Raw genomic sequence first — 23,259 nt, 5'->3', positions numbered from 1 at the left:
CAGATGCAAAAGAGTAAGAATTAACAAAAAAGACAGATCAACTAAGCCAAAATCCTGGGTGCCATCCTTCATTATCTCACTCCTCTATTGCCAAGCCCTACCTAACTCTTTTGTTTCACACAAACATCACATTGTCAGTATCTGATTTCAGGCCCTTGTTCTATCTGACTTGGATTCCTGAAAAAACTTTCCAACTATCCCTTGTTCTACTCTCCACACTGCTGCCAGAATAATCATTAAAAATACTAATATAATCACACTGCTACATTATTTAAACTCTTTTACTGGCTCTATATTCTTTTTTTTTTTTATATACTCTTTAAATATATAAGATCCTTTACACATGGCCCCTATTTACCACTCTAGGTCTTTTCTCAATAATCAGACCAGCCTTAACCCCCAAATACCGTTAACTCTCACTGTACTTCTCATAAAATGTTATCACTGGACAACCTGTATTGGAAACATCTGGGGTACACTCATTAAAAAGCTCAATCCTGGGCCCCAAACTAGACTCACATAACCATCATCTCTTAAGGAAAGCACCCCCATTAACTGTTACACTCAATGGTATTTAGAATCCCTGCTCCATGCCACATGCACATTCCTTCACTCAACAATGCCCAACTGTTTCAGAAAGACTCAATTTGGGTATCACCTCTATCAAGCCTTCCCTATCAATCCTTTTCTTCTCCACCTCCCATCTCCATAGCTCCAGAGCACCCAAGGTTTACCTCTATTGTAATGGTGTATTTACTTGTCTGCTTCTACCTCCCCACATCATCCCCATCTAGAAAAATTGCTTACTACTAAGGACAGACACTGAGTTTAATGAGTCACTGTACCCCAGTGGTCTAGCACGTGGCCTTAAGAAGCTTAAAATTTACTGTTTAAACAACTGCAAACATTTCATTTTGTTTTCAAAGAATGAAAACATACCTTCATCTGCATCTGCTGAGTCTCTTGATAACTGACATGCATTTTGTTTTGAAATACATTATGTTCCTTTTCTAATGTTCCAATCCGATCTTTCATCCTTGCTATAAGCACATTGCTTCTTTCTTTCTCTGTCATCATTTCCTAGAAGAGTAAAACAGAAATTATGAAAAACTTATCATAAAAATCAGTATGATAAGCTTATAACAATGAGAAACCATTTTTAATTTCAGTGAAATGACTGTGATTCTGAAACAATAAATACTTGCAAGGTCAAAGGGATTTAAAAAATCACAGTCTCCTGCATCTCAGTTGTTCTTTGCACCAATTCCCTTCATATGTGCTTTGCCACTCTGTTTATTCTTATTTAAAATGCACATTCTGGTCTAAAAGTTAACATCTGTTAACCTATAATAAATCTTACACTCTCACTTGATTACAAGAAAGGGGAAGAGTTAATTCTCTATTACTCCCAGGTACCAGTTCCCTTACAGGATATAGAAAAAGTGGAGGAGGGGAGGGGGGTGCCTCCTAGGAGAAGAGATATGTAGTACAATGGACCTTTGGAATAAGGAAAAGTAAAAATCAGAAGGCAAGGCTTTTATCATCTTCCCTAATCAAATCTTCCAGGAGTGATTTCATTTCATGTTGCACTATGAACTACTAGAACAAATACTAATTATCAAAGTGCAAGAAAGCCAAGCAAGTCATTTTAAAGTTATCTGCAGGCCATGTTTCCTGCTCCAAGAACTGTTTGACAAAATCTAGTATTTTTGTGTAATTTGTGGTTGCCCTTAAGAGTTGGTTCATTTATATTTGCAAACTGTTTTACTGACGCATGTTGTTGTTGTTGGGTGCTGCTGAGTAGATTTCGACCCATAGTAAACCCATATGACCAAGTAGAACTGCCCCATAGGGTTTTCTTAGCTGTAACCTTTACAGAAGCAGATCACCTGGTCTTTCTCCCACGAAGGTGCTGAGTAGATTCAAAACCTCCACCCTTTCTTTAGCATTGGAGCACTTAACCGTTTGCATCACCAGGGTTCAAAGTACATCTTTAATGTACAGCTCAGTACCCACTGCCAAGGGGTCGATTCTGATTCACAGCCTCCTCTAGGACAGAGAAGAATTGTCCCATACGGTTTCCAAGGCTATAATCTTTACAGAAGCAGGCTGTCACTTCTTTGTCTTGCAGAGTGCCTGGTAGTTTGTACCACTGGCCTTGTGGTTAGCAGCCAAATGCTTAACCACTGCACCACAGGGCTCCTTCAGAAAACTAGTCATAAAATTATACTTGTTTCTAATACTAAGGAAAAAAGCTTACTTTATTAACAATTTGAATCTTAATTTGACTAAGTTTTCCCACTGGTTTTTTTCTTCAAATCCACTTAAAAGATTTATATTCAAACAAGGCCATTCACTCTTCTAATGACATCAAGTAGCTAGCTGAATGATTCATAAATAAGCTTCATTTACTCTAGTGTATTTAATCCCAAAAAGAAGAAACAAGCACTTCAGTAGGAGACCACATTTTCTATAGAGTTTTGATCCTGTTTTCTCATTTATGTAATGTTTTAAAGGTCTTTTTCTATTTCTCAGAATATAATTTCTGAGATTTGATGATTTTCACTGATTAAATATTATAAATATTTATCACAAGAACCTTCATTAATTACCTACGTTAAGAGCCTCACATTTATCCTATAAACTGAATTTAAATAAGATTTTACCAAGTTTTGTGTTTCTATAGAGAACAATTCTATGTCAGATTTAATTAAAACAGACTCAAAATGACCAAATATTTTGCTATTCTGAAACTATTTCTAAGTACTGTTATTTTAAATTCATAACTCAAATTGTAGGGGATAATATCATGAAAGACTGAGATTAAAAAATTCTATAAGGAAATAACTTCTTTGCTGAGCGTAAATTTGTTATATAAATAAATCAGGAATTATGGACAATTTCTAAAATTAATGTGCTTCTTATACAGCAAGTATATCCCTCAAATATAAGAATATCTTCACCTGGGTTAATTGCTTACACCGATCCTTTGTAGCAGCAGCATCTTCCTTCATAGCAGCAAGTAACTTCTCTTTTTCTTGAAGTTGATGTACAAGTACAGTTAATTCTCCTTTACTAGACTACAATTGAGAAGTCAATATAGAATTAGTTAGCATGAGTTAACGAAAACGAAGTGTCTAATATCAAGTGTTTTGGGGCCAATGCAGAGTTCTCTTACACAGAAAGTAGAATAACTGCCAAATACTGGTCAGTAAAATATCATTCAAAAAAGTCACTGTATTGCTATGTATCCACTGCTACTTTCAGGGTATATATCAGTCAAGAAACAGATTTTTACAAATAATTACAGAACTTCCAGTTTTAAACCCAGAGTAAGGTAACAATTTCCTCCTCCTCCTAGAAGATGAAAAGGAAAAACTACTATGAAACCAAAATACAAATGATCTTCAATGAAACAGTCATCCGTAATCCCCAAGCATACTATCAGGAAAGACTACCAAAAGCAGTGAAGATCAAACACAGGTACTTGACAACCTTGACACAATATATACCCAAAGGCTACAGAGGTGCCATGAGTATGTAGTTCTCCAAAGTTAACGGAGGCACATCCTAAAAAGCAAAACCAACAATCCCCCATATGACATCAGGGAACAAGTAGAAGGACTACAGGTAGGAACGTTCTTAGAAGGTGGTCTCACGAAACAGAAGTAAGAATGAAAAAATCACACCAGCTTCAAAATGAGCAGCTGTCCACTGAGGCAGAGAGATGACCCGAGAGGAACGTTCCTCACTGAAAGAAGTATAGGTCAAAAAGAAAGAAAACAGGATCTATGCATGACAGAAGAAAAAAGGAAAGTAATTAGGAGAAAAAAAAAACGGTAGGTGAAGACCAATCACCAGATAAAAGCTGTCAAAAAGCAGATAAAAATTATGATGAAAAACATCACCATGATTTTTAAAAATTTAATATAGTAGTCATCTCTGGAAAACAAGAACAAAGAACAGACACACAGGAAAGAGCTCAGAGAAGAAGAAAGACCACAGAATGAGGTGAAACACGAGCTGGCAAAACCCAAAGTGGAAGTAAAAGTAACAGCATTCCAGGAATATAATCCAATCAGAAGCAGGAAAAAAAAAAGACATGCTGCTGAAAACACAGTAAAGGCCACAGAATCTAGGACTGATAAAAGTAAATGAAAAGTGAAAATAAAAAGATTTTTGGTTTTTTTGTTTGTTTTTTAGAGAAGAACTAGAATATGGAAGATAAAGACTGGCAATGGAGATCCAACATATGCTTAACTGAGATCCCTAAAAGAACGGAAATTTTATGTAACACTTCCCAAAAATAAAAGTTGATTTAATCTAATGATTGAAAAGACATGCTATATCTAAGGGGAAAGTGATGGAAGAGTCAATGGTCAGCTATATTACAGTAAAATTACTGACCTTCAAAGAAAGTGAATCCTATCATGTTAGTACAGTAGTGCGGACACTAGAAAAATCCACTAAATAATAAGCCTTGATTGATTGTCCAAACGATGTTTCTATGTGAGGGTATGGTTTGAAAAAAATACATAAAAGAGGGCAATACTCAGGCTGGCCTCAGACCTCTACTCAGCAATATGAAATGAATGTAGAAAACGGTAAAGCAATATAATCAAAATTCTTAAGAAAATAAAACCCAGGAACATTATACCCTACTAAAACACCATTCAAGTGTAAAGACAACAAAGAAGCATTTTAACTTGCCAAGAATTTAGGGAATATAGTTTTCATCAGTTCTTCTTGAAGAAATTCCAGGAAACAAAACTTCACATGACCAAGAGATGAATAAATCAGCTATGGCAAAGAGCTAGTATTGAGCTTTGAACCCATTAAACTGTAGGACTAAGATTCAATCAAACATGGAAATTATAGTCACAGAATAGACTTTAATATTACAACTATCTGGTGACCAAAAATGTTTTAAGTAATAAAAGTTGAGAGGGTAAGGCAGAAAAGAAATTAGGTATGCACACTTCCTCAAGTTATATAACGTGGGGTCAAAATAGTTAACTTAAAGTTGAAAAATCACATAATTCAGGCAAGTACATTTAAATGTCAACAATAAAAAATAAAATCAATTAAGTAATCAAATTAATTTTAACATTTTCTTACTAATAATTATATCGACAATTAACATTTTTGAGCAGCTACCCTATGCAAGGAACTCTAAGCAACTAATGTATATCACTTAATTTGATCCTCAAAACCTGATTATCATCCCCATTTTAGAGATGGGGACAGAGGGGGAATACAGGCACTGAGATTAAGTAATTTATCTAAGGCCACAAAGCTCAAAGTGGCAGAGCCCAAGATCTGAATCCAGGAAACCTAACTTCTAGGGCTCAGGATCTAAACCTACGTTCTACAAAACATAAAACCTAAGTGTCTTCTAGATTAAATACAAGGGTGCGCACATGCACGCACACACACAAATATAACATCTCCCCAGCCCTGCAATCCCTTTTAGTTTTTACCCTGTATTTCCCTTCTCATTTAAAGTAAATCAGTCAAGAGTCCTTGACATCTCAATAGCTTGTCACTGTTGACCTCCCTCACCCCAGAAGTCTATCTACTGTAAGCTTCTGTGATTCCATACTACTCTTTCCTAATTATCTCCCTCTTCTGCTCCTCTTTAGTATCCTCTGTAGCAACTTTTCCTGCCCTTTTAATGTTGGTGTTTCTCAGGGTTCGTTCTTGAGCCTTCTTATCACTCCCCATATCCTTCCTGGTCTAATATATATCCTTCATATGTACTGGTGATAGTGTATTACTTTCATAAATCACTCCCATTGTATCCTTTCTTCAACTCCAGAAAAATATACATTCAACTGTGAAATTACAATTTCCGCTTTAACAGCTTCCTAACTTTTTTTTTTTTTTTTTACAATCCTCCACTCTCTCTTCTTCCACAAAGTGTTCACAAATATCATGATCACACAATCTATTTAGTTACTCAGAGGCAAAAAGCAGCAGTTATCCTAGACTCTTCTTTAGGCACCACATCTGACTGGTCCCCAAGTCCTCTAACTCCTCTATCTCTGTCCTCTGCCTAGGCCAGTGCTGCTGCTTTTATTGTCCCCCTTTCTCTGAATTGATCTTTATTCAAAAAAACCAAACCCATTGCCATCTAGTCAATTCCAACTCATAGCAACCCTATGGGGCAAAGCAGAACTGCCCCATAGGGTTTCCAAGGAGGGGCTGGTGAATTCGAACTGCTGACTTTTCGGTTAGCAGCGGAGCTCTTAACCACTGTACCACCAGGGCCTCCTGGCATCTAATAAAAGGTATGATGACCAAGACTCAGTTTGTATGGCAAGTAAAGGGGAGAACAAAACTTCTCTAGTCTTTCAAGGATATAGGGTACCTACAAGGTCAATGGGTCCCTGCAGATGAGAACAGACCCACCCAGAAGTCAAAAAATATTTTAATCCAGAGGCAAATGGCTCAAGGGCAGAGAAAAAAAAAAAAATGCCAACAGTTTTAAAACACTTGCTCTATTTCAAAACACTATCTTTAACAACTCCCAACCTCCTCCTTGGCCAGCTTAAAATAAAGGGGAATTTGATTTACCACTCAGTCTGTAGAGCGCAAAGCTGTCTCAGACAATAAAATGACTACTCTTGCCCCCATAAGCCATCAGCAACATCCTTACTCAGGAGAGTGACACTTAAAGCATTTTTATTTGAAAATGCAATTTAATTTTAAACAGCTAGGTAGTAACTTCAGCTTAGGGCTTTTACCTGCTGGGTGCTTTTCCCAATCCCCACAAATAACTAAGGACCTTTCTTAGACATATACTCATCTGATTATAATATAAAGCAAATGAAAGAACAAGTTTATCGAGAATTTCAAGGAATTTCCTTGCAACAGAATAATCTGACATTTTATCCAAAGTCACAGTTACCACATTTATTCTACTGACTACCCTCTAGCACTGTGTTTCCTCTGGGCCATTACAAGTACCACATGGAGACTGTCCAACAAGCATATTACATTGTAAAATGCCATAGGCTTGTAAAACATACTGTTACTAGATACTTGGAAGTATGAATAGACTTCAGTAAATACGAGTGCCTATTTTTTTTTAATGTGTGTCAGCCATTCAGAAGACCATAATGAGCAAAAACAGACACAATACCTTCATTTATCCTCATGAAGCTTACAGTCTAGTCAGAGAAACATTAAAATTACAGTCATTCTTTTGGTTTCCTTGGGGATTGGTTCCAGGACTCCTCTCTGACTACCACCCCTGCCCTTGAGGATACCAAAATCCCCAGATGCTCTAGACCCTTATATAAAATGGCACAGAATTTGCATATAACCTATGCACATTCTCCCATATACTTTAAACAAAGTCTGGATTACTTCTAATACCTAATACAATGTAAATGTAAATTAGGTAAAATGTTAATATCTAATACAATCTAAATAATTGTTTCCTCAAAATTGAGGACTTGTTCTGGAAGGTAATCTTTCTCTTCTATGAGTTTCTTGAGCTCTTCTGGGAACACTGATGGCTGCCCTGGCATCAGTCGATTCTCCCTCGATCCTGAAATCCTGAGACTGCTGCGCTTTACACAGCTAGCCAGCCACCCCTTACTAGCCTTAAACGCTTTCCTCTAGCTCTCCTCAAGCCATTTACACTTGGCCTTAGAGGGATTGCTTTGACCACTTTACTGTTTTTTAGGAACTATTTTTTCGCAGAAACAAAGGGTGCACACAACACAAGCAGCAAACAAATGAGACGTGAGGTGAAAAATGCTCACACAAGCAGTGCTGGAGAGAGACCGAGGATCCGTGAAACAGCGGGAGTTTATAGCAGGGTATGCCTACACAACACTTAACTCGCATGGATTCAATGTAGTGCTTGGCGCATGGCAAATTCAAGTTCTGCTGTTTGGAACTTTTCTCTCCTAAATATTTTCAATTCAGAACCCATGAATATGGAGGACCAACAGTATATACTTATTTCTGTTTATTAAATAATGATAAATGGTATTTTAAAAAAGTACAGCTAGCTATAAGAGAGAGTATCAGGGAGAACAATTTAGCCTGAGAGGAAGTGATATTTAAGCAGAGACTTGAAGGAGGAGTTAGCCAGGGAAAGAATTTGGGGGGCAAAGGGAGGTAAGGAAAAACAGGACAGTCCAGGCAGAAGAGTGAGCTTGCTATGCTAGAGGAACCAGAGAAGATCTACTGTGTATGAAATGTAGTGAGGAAATGGGGAACATGTCATAAGATGAGGCTGTAGGGAGAGGTAGGTATAAGGCCTGCTAAGATATTTGGATTATGTTCTAAGTGCAAAGGGAAAGGTACCAAAAGGTTTTTAAAGCAGTAAGTAACATAACCTGATTTATTTATTAAAGGTCACCCCTGCAATTGTGTGGAAAAACAGATTAGAGGGCTAAGAGGAAAATCAGAACAATTAGGAGACCTCTGCCGGAGCTCAAGTGGCCTGAAGTAGGGTGATTTTTTTATCTTAAGAACGAATGGAAAATAGACAGTGGTGATGGCTGTACAATACTGTGAATATAATTAGTGCCACTGAACTGTATACTTAATGTTAAAATGACAAATTGTTACATGTTTTACCACCATAAAACAAAAATGTAAAAAAGAACAACAAATGGAAGCCATTGAAGGTTTTAAAGCAGAGCACTGGTTAGATGTGTGTGTTGAGCCATGTTTTAAGAATGAGGACAGTTAAGCCGGTTATCTGATATTGAATATCAGATACCACATCAGCTTATCTTACATAAACAAGACTTGAAAACCGGTCATCTTTCCCAGCTTGACACAGTGCACATCACAGTATAGTGAGCAGATCTATGAGAATATAGATATTAAGTCCATGGGGGTTTTGATTTGTTTTATATAAATTTTCATCAGCCATGTAAAATAGCATTCTCTCACACCCCAATCATTTTAGAAGGGTAATACCACACAAACACACACAATAAACAATAAAAAAAACATTGCCAAGGATTTTGAATGGTGCTATCTTTAGCAGGAAGAAAAAAAAAATCCACATATGCCATCCAGAAATCACCTGGCCCTCATTTCAACACTTTCAGCCAGGTACAAAGCAAGGTACGAACAAAGCAAGGTCCAACTTAAGGCAAGTATGAAATGACTTAAAAGTCACATAAATCACCTTACTAAAGAAACTGACTTTTGTCAAAGTATCAAATGATTCAACAGGCATCTAAGCAAACTGAATAAATGTACTGATTAGTATGCATATGTGAAATAATTTCTGAAGACATTCTAGAACTTTGAGATGTTACTGTGTTTTGGGATGTGAAGGATGGGAGTATAAACTAATTCATTGTCCTAGCAGCAGTCTTGTTTGGTGAACTTCTAATCACTGCTCCCAAATATGCCCAAAAATCAAAAGAATACTTACCTTCTTTAAAGCATCCTGTATCACACCAGACTTCTCCTTTAGCAGGTCTACAACACAAAGGGCTTCATCTTCAGAAAACATCATGGTCTTCAAGGACAGAAGAAAATCTTTAAATTTCACTTCAGCATTTTCTTTAAAAAAAAAAGAAAAAGGAGTTGGCATTTAAAAGACACAGGTAATAACCTCAGCAAAGGTAAGCATCACGAGTTCCTGGCCCAGAAAATCAATAATCAAAAGAAAAAACGGATTTACATTTCAGGTCAAACAACAAAAAAAAAATGCTCCAGCTGAGAGGAAAAGAAGTATCTTTATCATCTCTAATATAATGAGATTAATTTATATTAAAAGTTTAATTTTTAACCAAAAGTTTACAAACTTACATAACACTAAAATGTCAGAATGCCCTCACTTTAAAACAAATCGTTTAAATGTGTCTAATATATACTACCTGCACTAGATATGTTCACAAATATTCTCAATTAACTTTAACAATCCTGAGACATATAAACCAAATTTTACAGAAAAGAAAATAAGCTCTAAGACAATTATAAGAAGGAAATCGGATTCTACAAAGATCAAATATATACAAGCAATCCTGACATTAGAAAAAAACCTATGCATCAAACACCTCTCTCATTCACCCCAATTCTGCCAGGGCTCTATATTAAGCACCCAAGTTCACTTTTTTAAAGGAATTACCACCCATAAGACTACAGCCCAAAAGGTGCAGTGCTTTTATTACTTCAGCTACATTAGAATCTTAAAAAAGTCAGTTGTGAATTAGCCCAGAAACCTAACAGGAGACAGAAGTGGAAGAGAACAGAGCGACACACAGCAAAATAGCTGTGGAACTTGGATTAGTCAAATTCCCGTGTCTAGGTCCACAAAATTGAGAAGGCTGAACTAGGAGGCTACCAATAAACCTCTTACTACAAGTCTTTTGCAATACCTTGTTTCTCTAAGAATAGGTACTTAATTCCATCAGAACTCAAAAATGTTTTTTACAATATAACAAACTGTACCATTTCACATATTACCTTTGTCAGTTTCAGTCTTCAGTTTTTTACTCCCAGTTTTCTGGATCCCTTCTACCTGTTCAGGTTTATTCAGATCAACCACTTCTCTCTTATCCACCACAGGATTTGAATCAGCATTATCCATCAAAGGAATATAAGTAGTTGCGTGAATAAGGGGCTCATCTACTGCAATTTAAGTTCAACAAAATCATAATCATTCAAAGCTCTTAAAACCAGTATTAAACAACATAAAAATATGCTTAAAGATAAATGGAGTTATTTTCAAAATCTCCAATACCTGCTCAATTTGACTTTAAATTTTTATTTTATCACTTAACAAGTCAAACCAACTTTTCTAATTACACCGTATCAGTTTAGTATTTTTCTTTTACAATAAATCATTTAAGTTATCTAAAATATCTAGCATATCACTTCTAACAGTATCTAAAAATTTCTTATACATTCTTTAGATTTTTAGTTCTCATTTTTTCTCCTGTTTTTCGTAAGAATCCATTCACGTCTAATTAGTACTCAAAGAAAATGTAATTTTTATTTTCTGTTGATATTTTACTGAATTCTTATCGTGACTGATAGTTTTTAATTGAGCTCCTCTGACTTGCTAGGTACACAATCACAGTCATTGTTCTCTGCAGATATTCTCATTTCTAATAGTGATGCCTCTAATTTTCATGATACTTCTTACTTCCACAACAGTATTAAAAGTGAAAAAATGAAACATCCTTAGTTTCTAATTTTAATAAGAAAAACTCTACCAGTTTAAACATTAAGTGTGATGTCTGTTGATTAGAGGTGTACACGTCCATACTCAAATAGAAATGTCTCTATGTTCCTTTAAAAAAAAAATTTCCGCATACATAATTCTTTTATTTGAAAACAATATATTTAATTTTATCAGATTATTTTCAGCATCTATTGGGGTAATATTTTTCTCACATTTTATTGCTTCACTATGTCATTTTTGGAGCCCTGGTGGTGCTGTAGTTAAGAACTCAGCTGGCTAACCAAGAGGTCCACATTTCAATTCTACCAGCTGCTCCTCAGAAACCCTACGGGGCAGTTCTCCTCAGTCTTACAGGGTCGCTGTTGAGTTAGAATCGACTCAACAGTAACGGATTTGGTTCATATCATAATTTCAATGGGAATAACAGAATTGGGGAGTGAGGGTAATGCTAGATCTAGCTAATGTCCTCTAGCATAATCTGCAAGTGATATTTAGTAAACAAGGAATCCAGTCTTTTAAAAGTACAGACATCACAGGAATTTTTTCTTCTGTAGAGATTATATACTAATTACATTATTCTTTACAAAGCTAAGAGTATTTACAAATGTGTTGTCCTTTTAAATTTAGATACGCTTCTTCATCACAAAACCACACGGCTAAAGAGAATCCAATCCAGGACTTTATTAGTATTATACTTGTTGAATTACATATAACACTGAGAATTAAAGAGCATGTTAGGCCTCTGTGATCTTTGTCCTAGTATACTTCTCTAGAATTAAGGACAGTATTAAATACGTATCTACACATTTCACCGTTTTCTGTCTTTTGTTTCTTTGATGAGACTTTCTTCTTTCCCGATCCACTTTCTTGTTTAGTCTCTTGATGGAGGGGTAATAATTCTTGCTTTTTTGAAGGTGCCACAAGAGCTTCCACCTTTTTATCCTGGTCATCTTTATTAAAAATAAATAAATAAATCATCATCACAGCAAACAATGAGCACACCAGAAAAACATGCAATTATTAATGAATAATTTCCAGAATTTTAAAACTGATATCCTACTTTCTCACTTTCATGGATTGAATTATGTCCCCCAAAAATATCTGTCGACCTAGCTAGGCCAGTATTGTGTGATTTATCCACCATTTTATCATTTGATGTGATTTTCCTATGTGTTATAAATCCTACCTCTATAATGTTGATGTGATGGGATTAGCTGCAGTTATGCTGATGAGGGGGGATTCAAACTAAAGAATTGAGTTGTTTCTTCAGCCAATCTCTTTTGAGGTACAAAAGAGAAACAAGCAGAGAGACATGGGGACCTCATACCACCAAGAAAGAAGCACCGGACACCAGGGTCTCTGCACTGATAAGCTATTCCACCAGGTAAAGCCTGATGACAAGCACCTTTCCCCAGAGCCAACAGAAGAAAGTTAACCTTCCCCTGCAGCTAGCACCCTGATTTTGGACTTCCAGCCTCCTGGACTGTGAAAGAATAAATTTCTCTTTGTTAAAGCCATCCACTTGTGATTTTTCCGTAGGGTCGCTATGAGTCAGAATCGACTTGACAGCACTGGGTTTGGTTTGGCTTGGTTTACCAGCACAAGATAACTAAGACATTCACCACCAGTAACTTATCATTCCAGTTTTCTCCACTATACCTGCTTTTTAGCTTCAAGACTTCCAGTGCTTGCCCCTTTATATTCCCTTCCTCAGCCACTCCCAGCCACCCTTAGCCTATAGAATGGTTGAGTCTCTACCATCTTAAAAACTAAAACCCTTCCTACCACTGTAATCCCCGCCTCCCAAACCCAGTTCCTCCTTATCCGATACTGAACAAAATAATAGTCTGTACTTCCTTATCTACCAATCATTTCTCAACAAATTGCAACTTGATTTCCATCTCTTCCATATCATGACTGGGTTTAACTCAGGCCTCTAGTTCCACAAAAGCCATACTTTAAAAATCCTTATTTGACTAAGCTTTAGCATTTCATAATGTTGGTCTCTAACTCCTTAAAACTCTCTCCTCTCAGCTCCCATGATTCTTTTCTTATATTCTAAATATTCTTTTGTAGTCTCCTTTGTGAAATACTTCTACTGCTGCATCCTGAGTTGTGCTCTATATACATGGCCCCACAAGCACCTGAAACAAACTAAAATCATTCTCCTTTCCATATACATTCACTCTCTCCCTAATATTCCTTATCTTCATGTTACCAACCAGCAAACTTTCTGTAAAAGGCCAGGCAGTAAGTATTTTAGACTTCCCAGGTCACAACTATCCAACTCTGCTTTTACAGTGCTAAAGTCAGCCACGAACAATATAAAACCAAGTGAATGTGGCTATATTCAATACAAATTTATAGACACTGAAGTTTGAATTTCATGTAATTTCCACACATCTCAAAATACTATTCTACTTTTGATTTTTTTTCCCCCAACCATTTAAAATGTAAAAGTCTTTCTTAGCTCATAGGCTAGGAAAAAAGAAAAAAAACCAAACCCACTGCATTGAGTCAATTCCAACTCACAGCGACCCTATAGGACAGAGTGGAACTACCCCATAGGGTTTCCAAGGTGTGTCTGGGGGGTTTGACTGCTGACCTTTTGGTTAGCAGGAAAGAGCCAGAATTTGGCTCGTAAATTGCAGCCTACCAATCCTGACCTAATTTAGAACTTGGGAAATCTGCTTTGTTTCTGCCTTCTAGTTTGTCTGCCACTGTTGTTGTTAGCTGCCATGGAGTAGATTCCCCCATGTGTGTCTGAGTAGAACTACGCTCCAGAGGGTTTTCCAGGCTGTGACCTTTTAAAAGCAGATCACCAGGCCTGTCTTCTGAGGAGCCTCTGGATGGGCTCAAGCCACCAACCTTTTGGCTAGTAGTTGAGGGTTTAACTATTTGCTCCACACAGGGACTTTTATCTGTCATGCCTCTAACCAATAAGATCAGTCACATCACTTGTGCTCTGTAGACCTATCTAATCTACTTTCTATTTCTTTTGTCACCACTAGAGTTCAGACCTCCATCTTAACTTTGGAATATTACAATAACCACTTAATTAGCCTGGCTATAACAAACACTGCCCTGTGAAATCTGTCAGCCCAAGTTTTAACAAAAAAAAAAAAAAAAAAACTTTCTAAAATGTAAATCTGATTACACAACTAATCTGCTTAAAAATTTTCACCAGTGGTAATCTATAAAATCCTAGCTCCTTAACACCATACACAAAGACCGTCATGATCTAGCCACTGCCTATCATTTCAGCTTTGTTTCCTACCGCTCCTGGTTCGACATTTCATGGTTCAACAACACACTGCACTCTTGTACCTCTGTAACTTTATACTTTAAACATGGTGTCTACCAGTGGAAGGAAACCCCACAATTTGCTTGGTGAAGTAATTTATTCTTGAAGACCTAGCTTAGGCACTGCGTCCTCTGTAAAGCATTTCCTGAGACTTGGCTTCTACATTTTTTTCTACACTTTGTACATCTCTTACATAAATTTCATTCGTTTACATGCCCTACCCTACTAAAACGGGGTGCTTACTCAATTTTCCTAATGCCATACTTTGATCACTGTTGACCAACAAGTATTGAAAACCCAATGTAACACCCCAAGAGTTAAGATACACAAATAATTTATTGGTACACACAAGTCCTTTCATACATTGCAAACTGTCTGCAGTTCCACACATCATCTCATCACATCCTTTCTGTTGTACCTGTTAACCCCTCTACCTTGAATAACCTACCCTGCCCCTCCCATCCACACACACACAAAAATAGTTTGTACTTATTCAACCTTTAAAATTAATGTGAGGCACTCCTACACTTCTTTAGGCATACCTAAATTATACTAAACTTTTGATTTATAATGACTTTTTTTCCCACAAATAACATGCCCATGTAAATAATGCCTCCACATGTGACACGCATAGCACGGTTATGAAATAACACAGGAAGGGGTTGCATACTTGGCAGAAATGTATAAAGTGCACGTCTGCGTAAAAATATGGTATTTATGTTTGTGTCTACGCAGTAAACATACAATTGTGAAAATGCACTATTCACCTCTGTACTCCTAGTACCTACTAATGATACCTGGCACAAAACCCTCGTATAATAAAATGTTTGCAAAATGATTCAATCAGGAAGTCTGTTGGTTCTTCAAAAAGTTAGACAGAATTACCATATGATTTAGCAATTCCCAAAGAACTGAAAACAGGAACTCAAGCAGACAAGTGTGCACCAATGTTCACAGCAGCATTGAGTGAGTCAAAAGATGGAAACAAGCCAAGTGTCCCTCAACAGGTGAATGGATGAACAAAATGTGGTACAACCAAGCAATGTTTCATATTATTCAGTCATAAAAAGGAATAGAGTTCTAATACATGCCATTAACATGGATGAACCTTGAAAACATGCTAAATGAAAGATGCCAGACACTAAAGTACAAATATTGTATGATCCCACTTACATGAAATGTCTAGAACAGGCAAATGTATAAAGACAGAAAGTAGATTAGCGGTTACCAGGGGCTGGGGAGGAAGGAGGAATGAGGATTTGTTGCTTCATGGCTACAGAGTTTCTACTTGGGGTGATGAAGAAGTTTTGGAAATAGTGGTAATAGTTGTACATCATTGTGAGTGTAATTCATGCCACTGAATTATACACTTAAAAATGGTTAAAATGACAAAGTTTATGTTATATATATTTTACGATAATTTTTTAAATAGGGAAAGAAATGAATTAAGGGCAAGAAACAGTATCTGATTTCTCTTTTCATCTTTAACATCTATTACATTGATTAGAAAGTGTTGGCTGAAGCAACTAAAAGTTCTTAATTGCTGATATTTATACAGCCGTAACGGTTTTAGAAAAACAGCTCAAAGGTAGATTTTACATACTTCCATTAAAGGTTTTTTTCATATTTATAGTATGAGGTTGTTTTAAATGCTGTTTTTAATGATCGATACTACTTATTTCTATCAGCAGCTAATGTTAATGCAAGCAAACACTTAAGTGTAGTGATCTTGGTTTCAGACTCAGTACTTAGTATTTTATGTTCATAGCTAACTATGTTTCTGGATTTCAAAGCTCTAAAGTCATTAAAACAAATAAAATCATGTGATAAAGTTGAAAAGATTACAATACCGCTTCCATTTTTCGACTTCTTCTGCCCTGGTTTCTTCTTTGAGGCAGCTGCTTCAGATGGAGGAGTTGGCTGTTTAGTAACTGGGACCGGTTCTACTTTTTTGCCAGGAATCTTGGATACATCACTTTCTTTGGTGACCTGCTCTTCAAGTACAGGTTTGTGTTTCTTTTCCTTCTTCTTTCTTTCCCTAACACTACTTGATGATTCAACCACATTCAAAGGAACAGGTACAACTTGCTCATCTTCTACAGCCAAGGCATCGGATAATTTAAAGTCCCGGGGTACACTCTCAGAATCAGATTCATGGAGATTCCCATTCTGGATGTCTTTCTTTTTATTTTTCTTCTTTTCTGCCTTCTTCTTATCTGTTTTTGTAGGAATAAGCTTTTGTTCTCTTTTCTGTTTTGCAAGAACTTCATCATATAATGTTTCTTTCATGAAAAGCCAGAAGAATAGGAAAATTGCTGCAATAACTATTGAAGGAATAAGGACAATGAAATATGTTGACTCATAAAACTCCATGGTGCTTTTTTGTTAATGTGATCCTACAAAACCTAAATGGGTGAAAGGAAGGGAAAAAAAAAACTGTTTTAGTCTTTAAAAATTAAACTCCTTTCTCTTTCAATTGGTATTTTTATCTAACCTGAACTACAAATCCAAGCAGCTTAGTTGTTTAAACCACATACTTGATTATTTTGCCAAACACAGCTTGAAATATACTATGAAAGGAAAATGTGTAGTAACTAAAAAGAGTGTTTGTAACACATCCTTCTAATTTTAAAGTATGTGAAAGGATCCTGATGAGAAGGAAAAAAGCTAAAGGTACCTAGTTTTTCCCCCCAAAATTCACTTTTTATACTTTAGTATTTAGCTTTTTTTCCCCTTATTACACAATGCTGATACCCGTATCTGTTGCCATCAAGTCGATTCAGGCTCATAGCAATCCTATACGACAGAGTAGAACTGCCCCATAGGGTTTCCAAGGAGCAGGTGGTGGATTCAAACTGCCGACTTTTTGGTTAACAGCCAAGCTCTTAAGCACTGCACTGATAAATACTACTATACATAGTAATTTTGATACAGCTACATTTACACACTACAATACCTCAAAAAATTAAGAATACTGATTTTTGAGAGCAGCAATTTTTTCAATAATTAAACACACATCTCAATTTGTTTTCTGGTTTGTAATTCTATAGATTACTAATTTTTGTCACTCCAACAATAAATGACAACTCATAACCATGGAGATATTTACATTATTAATTTCTCTCAAAATAGCTGTTAGTTCCTGTTGAGTCAGCTCCAACTCACGGCAACCGCACATGTGCAGAGCGGAACTGCTTTGTATGGTTTTCAAGGCCACGACCTTTCAGAAGTAGGGCTCCAGATCTGTCTCCTAATGAGCCTTTAGATGGATTTGAACGACCATCCTTTCGGCTAGTACTTGAACAACGGTTTGCACCAGTCATACAGTGTTCACAACTTCTCTGGAAATATAGAGGTATTATGAACTATTACCAACACACTAACTATTCGTTGAGTACCACACTCTTAAAGGAAAAAAGATAGTTCTCATTCCTTCATTTAGAGATTTAAAGCCCATTCACAAACTGCTAAGAACTTTATTCCAGTGGCTAAGAAGTCTCATGATATAGTGAAAAACACCAAGGATAGAGAAATATAAAAAAGTCAAAATCAAAATATTACAACATGAGATTTGGCGTTGATTTTTTTCTCCATTTTTTCTTTTTTTTTTTCAAGGCACCCCTTACTGGATGAAACAAGTCATGGTACAAAATCAAGGTTGGCCATCCCTGTCCTTCCCAAATGCTAAGAGAGGCTTTGCTTCAGTATTTCGATTAATCCAATAGCTACAGAAAATAAACATATGATCTGAGTACCCAGATCTACCGTGAATATAGGTATTGTATCCCTCATTTGAAGGACAGCTTAGCTAAACTTAAACTTCAAAATAAAAATGATTCTGTTGTTTCTTCCTATAAACACGTACAAGTCACATATTAAGTAGCTTGTATTCTCACAAGTCATCCTAAATCTGTTGTGGAAAACGGCAAAGGACGTAATGCAGATATAATTAAACCCCAGAATATGCTTAGAAAGTCAATTTTTGTACTTTTAATGTGCAAATAAATCTGAAAGTTTTTAAAGGTTTTAAGCTATTGGTCTGAATAGTCTTAAAAACAGGAAATGATTAAATAAACCAAATTCCACCTGAATGGAGGAATCATCATTCTAAGATTTTGCACCTTAGAAAAATCTGTTTTTAAATCTGATAAAACAATAAAATCTTACTGAATGTAAGACTTTACCAGAACCTGATAACCAGAAGGTTGGCAAGTTCAAATCTACCAGCTGCTCCTTGTAAACCCTATGGGGCAGTTCTACTCTGTCCTATAAGGTCGCTATGTGTTGGAATCAACTCGATGGCCATGGGTCTGGGTTTATGAGCACACATTTTACCACAGAACAAAATAAAATTATTCAGACTTATCTGTGTTAACAACTGCCAAGACAGACCTAGGGATCTTACTGATAACATGATAAACTTGAGCTTATTAAACTTTGTCTCTCAACTAATTTATATCCAATTTAAAAATGCATACTTGATTCGAGTTATGTGACCAATGAATCAAATCTGAAAATTGCCAGAAATGAAACCTGAGAACGAACGTGTGCATCAGGCACACCATCCATTAACCATGTGACTGAAACTGCATTTTAACACTTCACACCTGCATTTAACACTTTTTTTTTTTTTTTTTTTTAATAATGTTATACAACCCTGACCTTACCAACAAGCTAAAAAGGGGAAAGGAATCATGAGCTAACAAAATACTAAAAGAAACTTTATACGGAATTTTTCTTTCTGGTAATTCATGTTAACATGAACTGCCCAAGTTTTAAAAAAATGAGGCATATTTTACTCTGCCTGCATGAGGGTTACTGGTCTTTCAAGGAACCTTCTGAAGTGCAGAGACCATCCCTTTTTTAACAGGGCATTCCTAAGCTACAAAGCAACCTCTTCAACTTGGCTGGGGGTCTGGGGTAAGAAAAAGGAAAAAAAACAATGAGTTTGAACTCTTGGGATTTTGTTTGGGGGGTGGGGAGGAGAGGCCGAAGCACTTAGCAGCAGCTATAGAAGCTGAAACATCGGATCAAGTCAAAGCCAGAAGGGCCCTGATGAGCCACAAGTGACAGCCATGTGCAAGCCTAGGTCTTAGAAAAGCAGAATATGTAATTGAGCAAAGCAAATCTGCCTGTGTGTAGACAGGAAAAAAAGGAAGTGTTCAAGGAGAAGAGAGGTCATGAAACCACAAGAATTTTGAGACATAATTCTTCAAAGGCTCTACTGATTTTCTAGTTCTCTTTTCCAGGTCCCATGGAAGCCTGGAGAAATCAAGACTTCTGTTCTTAGATTCTTTTCACACAATTCAATTCCCCTCCCCTCCCCTGAGTGTGTCTGTGTCCCTCCCTCTCCCTCTTCCCCTCCCCCTTCCCCTCTCTTCTCCCCCTCCCTCTCTATAACCGTAACAAGAACACCAATATATATTAAGAATCAAGAAAACCTTGCCACCTTTTTAACGCAATAATCCTGACTCTTTATCCTAAGAAACGTTATTTGGAAGAGAAAGCATTCATAAAGACGTTCACTTACATATAATATGAAAAACTAGAAGAGAACTAAAACATCCAACATTAGAATAAGTAAAATTCACAAATATGAACTCCATAAAACATTGAGGTCAAAATCATAATTGTATTTGTAGGATCAAAATATTTTCTGAGGAATATACAGAGTTGTGCCAGAATCACAGATGTAGTATCACCTGCCTTAATTTTTAAATTTGTTAGTTTAAGAGAAATTCAGAAAATATTCAATTCTTCATTTTTTTTTTAAACTGGCAAAATAAGCAGGTACTTAAAGTTACAATGTCAATTAATACACCTCTGTTTCACATTATACCCATGGGGCATCAGTTACCTGTTAATTAGGTCTTGTAGAGTTGATTTCCGACTCAAAGCAACCCCCCGTGACAGTCAAGCTGCCCCATAGAGTATTCTTGGCTGTAATTTTATGACAGCAGATTGCCAGGTCTCTCTCCCATGGAGCCACTGAGGAGGTTTGAATCACCAACCTTTCAGTTAGCAGCCAAGTGCTTAACCACTGGACCATCAAAAAAGAGGAAAAAGGGACTGGGGATGAAACTGAGGAGAATGTAGTGGAGGACAAACTCTTAAAAAAAAAAAAAGGGAGGAAAATTAAAACAATGTTAATTTAACTCTAGGTGATAGGACCCAGTCAATAAAATGTTCTAAGTCCACAGTATGCAATTCATAAATATTTGCTGCACATGAAGACACAGAGGCTCAGGTTTTGAGATGATTTCGCAAATAAAAAGTTTTACCTTCAAACAAAGAACTAAATGAATGAAGGGCAGAATGGATAGATGAAAAGAGCAAGTACAAAGGTCCTGCGAAAGGAACCTATTAGAGGAAGAGAGGTATAAGGACAATGCGGTTCAAGTAAAACAAAGAAGAATAAAAAGCAGAAGATGAAAACAGATAATATGAAGGAGGAGGGGGGCAACAAACCATGTAGTTTCTCACAGGCAACTGGAAGGACTTTGGGTTGTACTCTGAAAAATGTGGGAAGCCAGTGAAGAGAGTTCAGGGTAGAGAAGAGATGTAATGTGATTCGATTTCACAAGAATTACTGACTGCTATGTAGAGAATCATTTAGGTAAAATGTGAAAGCAGGGAAAACTGATTGGTGGCAATCGAAATAATCCAAGCCAAGAGATGACAAGAGCTTCGAACAAGTTGTTAACAGGTGAGGTGATGAGTAGTCAACATCGGATACATTACAAAAAAAACAAAACCAAACCCGGTGCCATCGAGTAGATTGACTCACAGCAACCCTGTAAGACAGAGTAGAACTGCCCCATAGAGTTTCCAAGAAGCACCTGGTGGATTCAAACTGCTGACCTTTTGGTTAGAAGCTGTAGCGCTTAAGCAGTGTGCCACCAGGATTTCCGATATATTACGAAGGTAGCGCCAAAATGATACACTGATAGATTGAATGTGGGATGAGAGAACAAGCAAAGCCACAGACAACTCCAAAGACTTCAGGTTAAACCAAAAACAGGTGGACCCGAGACTAGAAGAACTAGATGGTGCCTGGCTACCACTACCTACAGTTCTGATCAGGGACAAGATAAACAGATTCTGACAGAGTGAAAGATGTTAAACAGAACTCAAATTCTTAAACAGTCCAGACTTACTGGACTGGTTGAGACTACAGGACTCCCCAGACTACTGCCCCGAGATACTCTTTAAACTCTGAACCGAGACTACTTCCTGAGGTCACCTTTTCAGCTAAATAAATGATTGGCTCATAAAATAAAGAACATCACCCAGGAATATTGTGCTCCTTTAAATAAAAAAAAAAAAAAAATCATCTATACAAGACCAAATGGTCAACACTTACTCTAGAACAAAGATGAGAAGGCCAAGGGGGCCAGGAAACTAGACTACTAGAAACAGAACTACCAGAACAGAAATAATGAGAATGCTGACAGACTGAAAAACGTACTCAATGTCACTGAACAATTTGTGTAGAAAAAACTGTTAAGTAGGAACTTAATTTGCTGTGCTAACTTTCACCGAAGACACAATATTAAAAAAAAAAAAAAAAGCAGAGATAGCGAGCAGACAGCTAAACAAAACAAAGTTTGGTCTGGTGAAAAGTGCAGGCCTGAAACAAAACTGGGAGAGTACAGCACATAGATTATATTTAAAGCTATAAGACTGGATAAAGGGTCAGCAGTTTGAATCTGCCAGGCACTCCTTGGAAACTCTATGGGGCAGATCTACTCTGCCCTGTAGGGTCGCTATGAGTCGGAATCAACTCGACGGCACTGGGGTTTGTTTTAAGACTGGATAAAATCAAAGGAATGGGTATAAATAGAACCCAAGTCCCAGGAATGAGCCCTTGGACAATTCAGCATTAATAGGCCAGAAAAATGAAGTAGAACTTGAAAGCAAAGGAGACTGAGAAGTACAAAGAAAATTAGGAGTATTTAGTCCTGGATGCTAAATGAATAAAGTGTATCAAGGAGGAGAAACTGATCAACTACGTCAAATTCTGTTGGCAGGTTAAAAAAAAGATGACAAGAAATTGATGAATTTAGCACACAGAGATTACTTGGTGACTTTGACAAAAGCAGTAAAGTGATCAAAGCTTGAATGAAATGAATTCAAGAGTGGGAACTCCAACAGGTCTAGGCAACTCTTTTGAGAGTTCTCGTGAAAGATGCAGAGAAATGGGATGAGAGTTGGAGGGGAATATGAGGTTGCGAATACAGTTTTTAAAAATGGGAGAAATTACAGCACGTTTATATGCTGACAAAAATGATCTGGTAGAAAGACAAAGATATGGAAAAGAGTGAGGGGCAATGTTTTCAAATAGCAAGATAGGACAGAATTTAGTACACAAGTAGAGAGGATAGTCTTAGGTGGAAGCACGGACAGTTGATCTATAAAAAACAGAGTATACAGGCACAGGTACAGGTAAGGAAGTAGACATGGTGTAGAAATTTGTGAAAATGCTCTTCCTAATATTTTCTTAAAGAAACTGAAGCAAAATAATTAGCTCAGAGTAAGGGTGAAGAGTTCGAGGTCCTATGAAACACATATTGTTGAATTATCTTTTATAAATTGTGTTCATTTTGGTTCTCCACCTAAATTTAAAAATCTAAATGCAGAAAATGTGAATGCATACCACAGCATGTTTAGAAGGGTTGTACAAAAAGATCTGCTGACTTTAAACAAATTTATGATCTACCTGAAAAGGTAAGCATGTGGTATCTATAAACCAGAACATAAAAACCTAACCTGGGTATCATTGCAA

General features: G+C 36.7%; 1 protein-coding gene across 11 annotated transcripts in view; it reads right to left on the bottom strand.

The window, feature by feature from the left end:
* The window catches only part of KTN1 (kinectin 1), a 118,771-nt gene that overhangs the window by 61,310 nt on the left and 34,202 nt on the right, over positions 1-23,259 (bottom strand). For 9 of the 11 annotated variants that reach the window (XM_049899264.1, XM_049899260.1, XM_049899269.1 and 6 more), the window contains 6 exons: positions 16,325-16,879; positions 11,983-12,120; positions 10,450-10,614; positions 9,413-9,543; positions 2,964-3,080; positions 940-1,080 (listed from right to left, as the gene is read on the bottom strand). In XM_049899264.1, coding sequence (XP_049755221.1) covers positions 940-1,080; positions 2,964-3,080; positions 9,413-9,543; positions 10,450-10,614; positions 11,983-12,120; positions 16,325-16,847 — 1,215 coding nt within the window. In that variant the 5' untranslated portion in view covers positions 16,848-16,879. Of the gene's footprint in view, positions 1-939; positions 1,081-2,963; positions 3,081-9,412; positions 9,544-10,449; positions 10,615-11,982; positions 12,121-16,324; positions 16,880-17,583; positions 17,816-23,259 lie in introns of all 11 variants that reach the window. The other 2 variants (XM_049899265.1, XM_049899266.1) reach the window with 2 other exon arrangements.

Source organism: Elephas maximus, chromosome 10, assembly GCF_024166365.1.
Source record: "Elephas maximus indicus isolate mEleMax1 chromosome 10, mEleMax1 primary haplotype, whole genome shotgun sequence".
In the NCBI taxonomy this organism is placed as follows: Eukaryota; Metazoa; Chordata; class Mammalia; order Proboscidea; family Elephantidae; genus Elephas; species Elephas maximus.
This window is presented reverse-complemented; position numbering and strand designations above follow the sequence as displayed.